Source organism: Dicentrarchus labrax, unplaced genomic scaffold, assembly GCF_905237075.1.
Source record: "Dicentrarchus labrax unplaced genomic scaffold, dlabrax2021, whole genome shotgun sequence".
NCBI classification, from domain to species: domain Eukaryota; kingdom Metazoa; phylum Chordata; class Actinopteri; family Moronidae; genus Dicentrarchus; species Dicentrarchus labrax.
Genome location: NW_026136875.1, coordinates 555001 through 562591, shown reverse-complemented (window position 1 = coordinate 562591; position 7591 = coordinate 555001). Strand labels below are relative to the sequence as shown.

General features: G+C 40.6%; 1 protein-coding gene across 9 annotated transcripts in view; it reads right to left on the bottom strand.

Moving 5' to 3' along the window:
* Nucleotides 1-1790: 1790 nt before the first annotated feature.
* The window catches only part of chm (CHM Rab escort protein), a 24579-nt gene continuing 18778 nt past the window's right edge, over nucleotides 1791-7591 (bottom strand). For 5 of the 9 annotated variants that reach the window (XM_051394786.1, XM_051394787.1, XM_051394783.1 and 2 more), the window contains 4 exons: nucleotides 5551-5649; nucleotides 4760-4843; nucleotides 3219-3364; nucleotides 1791-2271 (listed from right to left, as the gene is read on the bottom strand). In XM_051394786.1, coding sequence (XP_051250746.1) covers nucleotides 1978-2271; nucleotides 3219-3364; nucleotides 4760-4843; nucleotides 5551-5649 — 623 coding nt within the window. In that variant the 3' untranslated portion in view covers nucleotides 1791-1977. Of the gene's footprint in view, nucleotides 2272-3218; nucleotides 3365-4759; nucleotides 4876-5550; nucleotides 5650-7591 lie in introns of those variants that run through there. The other 4 variants (XM_051394788.1, XM_051394781.1, XM_051394785.1 and 1 more) reach the window with 3 other exon arrangements.

Sequence of the window (7591 nt, the reverse complement as noted above, 5' to 3'; positions counted from 1 at the left end):
GCGTGTTATGGGCAACAACAACTCGTCCTGTAAGAAATCGAAAGGACATAAGAACTCGTTCATTCAACTTTCGACCTATAACCCATGTTGAACTTTAAAAACTACAATCAAATCTGAGATTTCTCAACGACAATGAAGGGGAAAGAGACAAATGTAGCCGTCTAGCTCCATCTGCTCCCATTCATTCTGCACTGATGGGCGATCGCCCCCAGTGGACCTCTGCTGGAACTGCAACCAGTATTCGGTACAATGGGACTTTATAGAGAGTGGCCAGGCTCTCCGTAGACGGGCTCTGGTTTCATTTAAATCCCTTGCTCCTCCCCCCGCTCCTCCCCCGCCCACTTTCCCTCCGCGCTCCAAGGGGCCTCCGTGCGACGTATGCTGTTACGTCATACTAAGGGCTGAGGGTAAGTGAACGAGGGAAGTGGAACTACTAATGAAACGCAGCCCCAGCCTATAACACTCCTGGTGTTCACATTATTGTGTCCACCCCCTGTAGCTGCAGTTCAGGCTGTCGGCCAGCAGGAGGCAGCAACACACTGAATCTCACTTCAGTGTGTGGAAACAGCCTGAACTCCAGAACCAGAGAGTTTTCTCTTAAAATGGAGAAATAATGAATGGAGTCTGGCACAAACAGCAGGACGCTCCTTCAGACTGACATTTAGACGTCTGCAGGCGATGCCTACCCTTTAGTTTCCCATCATGCAGCGGTTTCTCTCCCTGGGGATTGTGGGTAGGAGCAGTGTGCTTGCTCGGGGGTTTAAACAGCAGCTCGACGTGAGATCTAAGAACCTGCAGGAGGACTGCAGCCACCAACCCCCCGCTGATCCACTTCCTGTTCTAAAGGTTGAAGTCTGAGGAAACATTTGATCTGGAAATGAGTCGAACTGGAAGAAAGAACGAACGTTTATGGCCAATGAAGCAAATGTGGTATCCGAAGGCCTATACATTTAAGTTACAGTTTGTTATAAGTTCAAGTGATATTTTTGTCAGCATATGCAGTGTTAGTAAGACATGAGGTTCAACGTCGTAATTCTTACTATGAAATGTTTAGGCTAGGGGCCTCTCAATGGCCTCTGACCTTTATCTTAATAAATCCCCCATCTCCCTGTTTTACCTCACATATCTGTACTAGAACCAGATGTTTCTTTACTATTTTCTTGAATAAACAATAGACCTATATAAAGCCTATGTTCAACGCATATAGACAGAGCTGTTCATTTGGCAGGATGCTCTCCAAGCTCCCGGGGCTTGAAATGATGCTGTACCTTTTTGTAATAAACCTTTATATACAATCAAGATGGTGTCAGCGGACTTCTCTTCAATACATCTTCACATCATCGCAACTTAATATACCACACAAAGAAGCTGAAAATGTTTATTGTCTGTGTGGTTGTGACACGTTGGACGTCTTTATGGTTTATGATCAACAGACAATGATTATTATAACTTATTATAACTTTAACAAGATTACTTCAAATTAATTCTGTTTCTAACATTTAAACCAAATGATTAAATAACACATTCAGGATTTTAAAAAGTTCATTTGAAGACAACATGGACGGTTTCTGAGAATATTAAAGGATTTTATGAAATATTACTTCTGTCTTTATATAGAGATATCTAGATACTGTTTATATATGTATATATATATATATATATATATATACACACATACATACATACTGTATATAGATATATAGATATATATACAGATTCCTGTCTGCTGGTGGATTTACATGCAGACCGACACTGAAGCATCAGAGAATAAAGATTAAACAGTGAGACAGTTTGTTGCTGTTGAAGCTTTAATGTTTCCACAGAACAGAAGAAATCATATTTAAATAAGACAGAAAGAAAATTACAAATCATAGAAAAATAATAAAGATTTAAAACAATAATACATGAAGGCAACTGTTACCCACAATCCACTGCAGGAGGGTTTGGCTTAATGGAAGGTTTGTGATGTTCACTTTATTACTCTTCAGTCTGAAGGTTCTGTTCCTCCAACACCTCCTTTTCCTCCTCCAACATCTCCTTCTCCTCCTCCAACATCTCCTTCTCCTCCTCCAACATCTCCTTCTCCTCCTCCAACATCTCCTTCTCCTCCTCCTGTTTCTCTTCCTCTGCCACTCCATCGTTCTCCTCTTTCTCCTCCTCTCCTCCCGCGGAGGAGGAGGTGTTGTCTCCGTCGTAGATGATGTCTTCAGGGTTCGGAGCAGGAGGACAGAAATCCTCCTCTGGAAGAATCTTCTGGAAGATTGACTCGGCCTGAACAGACATTGAAATCAATCAATCAATCAATCAATCACTCAATTCAAGATCTGGCCTAAAAATAACCCATTTATTTCTTAAAAACAACCTACAGACACCACCTCTCTGTTAGGGCTGATAGTCGACAGTGAATTTGTCCAAAACGAAGCTTAGTAAATAAATATGACTGAAAACAGAATTAAAAGTTCCTGAAATTTTAAAAAACGTAAAATATACTGTAAATGTAAAAATAATTTAAATAACTTCAGCAGTTCTTGTGTACAGTTGAGTATAATATGAAATAATATAAAATATTCAGTTTATTCCAGGCTCCCTTAAGGAAAAGCACTGACCTGATCCAGAGCTGAAAATCTATTGCTATATATAATATATACAAAATTACGTTAGCTAATGTTAGCAAAAGATAATCTTACTTAAGATGTGACTATATATTTATCTCTTTTATATTTCAACCATCTTCAAAATGTGGGTGTCTTCCCAACGTAGATTAGCCTAGCATAGCATCACTAAGTACAGGAAAGAAGGAAGTTGACCGAGGCTCACTCAACTGTGACTGGACCACAGAGCAAAAGGGGGCAGGGCTTGTCAAGTGGTAACTGCCTATAAGGATTATAGTTCGTTTTGCAGCTGCAGCACTCTCACTGAATTGTCCTCATTCGTCATTTTGACACAAAAACATGGAAATAATGTCCAGGTTCAAAAGTTAGGTTGTTACTCTTTATTACTCTAATTACTCTAATTACCACACTAACCGATTACGACACATCCTACAGCTGTTTTAATCAGTCAGCTGGAAAAAGTGGTTTGTAGGTTTATTCACTGCTTAATATTCGTCCTGCTAATGAAGCCAATTACAATCTAAATATTGAACGTGTTAATATCACTTGTGTAACCATGGCAACAAGCCAATCAACAGTCAGAGGAGACTTGTGTGTGTGTCGCACCTGTCTGATGGCGAGTTCGTGACCCAGATCTCCATCCGGTCCGGAGCAGACGTACACGTTAGACGGGAGGTTGTGACCTTCAGCCTCCAGCCCTGAACCGTCGGTCATGTTGAAGTACAGACACCAGAGGACAGACGGGCAGGTTTCTGCAGGCAGACAGACAGGCAGGCAGTTAACATTCACATATTTTAACATTTAGTTTGAATTATCTGTTGTATGTTTAATTACGGAATATTCAAAGTTTCGTATTTCTTTAAATTGTTTTTTTTATTCTTATCATAATATTTTAGCCTTTTTTATGCTAAAGCTAATGCAGTCTGACACAATAATAAAAGTCAATCTGACTGTCTGGAGTGGTTTACAGTCTTATTTGTCTTATGACAGAAAATACAGAAATCACAGCACATAGACAAAGTTTTATCTCCCTGTACGCAGACGATTCTTTGTTCTATGTTGGTAACTTATTTTCACTTCATATAGCCTAACACTGTTTATACAGACAGATACACAGAAAAGAAGCCAGAACACCTCTATTGCCCCCCAGTGGCTGGTTGCAGTATAGGTCATAACCTCCCCCCTCCATAGTGGATGAGCCAAAACACAAATTAAAACTACTAAGCATTGTAGATTGCATTACTTTGAAGCTAAAGTCGTTTAGATGAAATCATATAAAAAGAAAAACAACAAACTTACTATTTTCTTGATACAAAGCAGTTCTCCTGATTTAAGATTGATAACTCGCATTAATCATGAATCAAATCATCTGTTATATATATGTTTTTACCACATTGTGCAGCTCAACCGAATCTGCAGCTCAAATACAATTAAAATGTTCCAGGACAACACAGATTATTTCCAACATATTTGCTTAGTTTAATTAATTTCCAGTCCCTACATTTCCAGGTTTTCCAGGACGTGTGGGAACCCGTGATTGGCTCTCCAAAACATCAGATTCCCACACAGAGGAAGTAACAGTGTGAGTCCTTCAGACGTCGTAGAGCCTTAAGAGTATTCAGTAAAACCTTAAAATCATTCCTCAAACATCAAACAGGACCATGTTTCTTGGTTCTGCTTAAAAGCTCCTGAATGTAGCATCACATTATTGCAAACACTGAACAAACAGACGTCTTCAAAGACTTCTGTCACTACGGCGACCATTTCAAAGGCAGGAAGAGACGAAAAAAAAGAAAGAGGAGGAGGAGGAGGAGGGTAAAATGTCAGACAGGTTGTTAGTCAAATGTCAATTAGAGGAGGAGCAGACTAACAGTTTCTGTCTGTTCATCAGGATCAATAAAGCTGCATTAAACCTCTTCTATTGATCACTGTTACTGAATCTAATACTAATACAATATCAATAATTCAATTATCAAACTGGGACAAGTTCACAGGAAGTGTTTCCTGTAAAAACAGGAAGTAGGGAGGGACTAGCTGGGTTTGGCTCCTGGAGTCCCGGGACTGAGTCAGTTAGCTTAGCTGTCCAGCTAACAGCAGCTAGCAGTTGGCTACTGATTAATCTGTCCATCAGAAACTCTGTAACTGACCTCGGTACTTTAACGTTATTCCCTGTCGGTCTCGGAGGCTGTGTTCGATCCCGGTCCGTCTGCTGAGCCCGGTTCTGTCGCCCACTAACAGCAGATACAGCAGCAGAGAGTGGAAGCTGAGCAGCCGGAGGACGTCAGAAGTTCAATTCAATTCAATTCAATTTTATTTGTATAGCGCCAATTCATAACAGAAGTTATCTCAGGACACTTTTCAAATAGAGCAGGTCTAGACCGAACTCTTTAACATTAATTACAGAAGTGTGTTATACGTTATTATAGTTGATCAATAAATAAAAATATGGAGCTGTTGGTGTCGGGAGGAGCAGCTCAGCGTCCTTTAAATGTTTAAATGTCAGATTAACATACACACACGTTAATGCTCACACATCTTCATCTTCATCTTCATCACACTGAACATCATCCATCTGCTTAGATTAGTTTTTTTGATCAATAACTACTGAGTTCTGATATTGATATTGATCTGGTGATCAGAGGCTCTGTCAGTCTGGTAGTAAAGATACACTGATCATTAATAATATTACTAATAACAGTTAATACCAGGTCTCTCCTCCTCTCTCATCAGCTCTGATGAATCTCTCCATACCTGCATCCATCCATCCTGCAGGTGTGTGTGTGTGTGTGTGTGTGTGTGTGTGTGTGTGTGCAGCTTGTTCGTGTTATAATTAAAGGAAGAACATGATGAATGAATCAAAGAGAGGAGGAGGTCAGAGAGAAGAGGAAGTTTACAGGATAGAGAGAGTATCATTTATTAAAGAGAGAGAGAGAGGTACCTTGGTCATGTGACTCTGGGGTGCGGAACATCCTGGTAACCACTGGCGACAGGTCCTCGTAGGCGGAGCCAACTGACTGACAGGTGAGGTGGACCAAATCTACAGAGAAAAAAAATCATCTGATGACCTGACAGTCGTTTCCAAACTTTATCAAAATACTGAGGAACTACGGCTGTGTGTGTGTGTGTGTGTGTTTGTGTGTGTGTGTGTGTGAGTGTGTGTGTGTGTGTGTGTGTGTGTGTGTGTGTGTGTGTGTGAGTGTGTGTGTGTGTGTGTGTGTGTGTGTGTGTGAGAGTGAGTGTGTGTGTGTGTGTGTGTGTGTGTGTGTGTGTGTGTGTGTGTGTGAGTGACAATGAGTGTGTGTGTGTGTGTGTGTGTGTGTGTGTGTGTGTGAGAGTGAGTGTGTGTGTGTGTGTGTGTGTGTGTGTGTGTGTGTGAGAGTGTGTGTGTGTGTGTGTGTGTGTGTGTGTGTGTGTGTGTGTGTGTGTGTGTGTGTGAGAGTGACAATGAGTGTGTGTGTGTGTGTGTGTGTGTGTGTGTGAGATAAATGGTGTTTTGTTTTAAAGGCGTTCAGGCCCACCGACTCAGTAACCAATCACACTGCAGCATCAGGACAACACAGCAGGAGAAGATGATGATGATGATGATTTGACAGGCAGAACACACACACACACACACACACACACACACACACACACACACACACCTGCTGTATATGTGTGTGTGTGTTGGTCATTAATCAGTGTTTCTCTGTGGATTCATCAGTTTCTCTTCAAGGACACTGGAGGTCTCAGTCTCTGATCATCCTTCATATATTTCAGATATTAAGCTGTATAGAAAGAAAGCATGCTAACGTTAGCTTCAGCTAGCTTCATCCAGCCTGCAGAGGCTGATCTGGCTGCTGTTTGCAGGTTACGCACACACACTTAGCTTGCTTACTAACGTTATTGCTAGCAAAATTCTATCTGAATGGATATAAATAATAACTTTAGTCCCTCCAAAATTGATAATCTTGTTGATAGTGCTACAGGCTCACTACGATCAACATTAGACTCTATCGCTCCTATAAAAAGGAAATTATTAAAACATAGGAGACTAGCACCTTGGTATAACCACCAAACCCGCCAGTTAAAGCAAATAGCTAGGAAATCTGAAAGGAAATGGCGCTCTTCCAAATTATCAGAATATCGCTCAAATTGGCAAGATGATCTTAAAACTTATAGAAAGGCCCTCCGTAATGCCAGAGGAGCCTATTACTCAGCACTAATTGAAGAAAATAAGATCAACCCTAGGTTCCCCTTCAGCACTGTAGCCAGGCTGACAGAGAGTCACAGCTCTATCGAGCCACATATCCCCATAAACTTAAGTAGCAATGACTTCATGAGCTTCTTCTATAATAAAATTATTACTATTAGAGAAAAATTAATCACCAACTGCCATCAACAGTTATCAGTGGCTCTCCAAGTTCAGGGACTTCTGTCAATGTAAACTCAGATATATATTTAGACAGTTTTTCTGCTATCGATCTTCATCAGTTAACTTCAATCATTTCTTCATCGAAGCCATCAACCTGTCTATTAGACCCGATCCCAACTAGGCTGCTTAAAGAAGTTGTTCCCTTAATTGGCACTTCTTTACTGGATATGATTAATCTTTCTTTATTATCAGGATATGTACCACAGTCCTTTAAAGTAGCTGTAATTAAACCCCTTCTTAAAAAGCCCACTCTTGACCCAGGGGTTTTAGCCAACTATAGACCGATCTCTAACCTCCCCTTCCTCTCTAAGATTCTGGAGAAAGTAGTCGCCAAAGAGTTGTGTGACTTTCTACATAACAATAGTTTATTTGAGGATTTTCAGTCAGGATTTAGAGTTCATCATAGCACAGAGACAGCTCTGGTTAAAGTTAATAATGACCTTCTGATTGCTTCTGACAGTGGACTTGTCTCTGTACTTGTATTATTAGATCTTAGTGCTGCATTTGACACCATTGACCATGATATTCTTTTGGAGAGACTTGAGCATCAAATTGGCATTAAAGG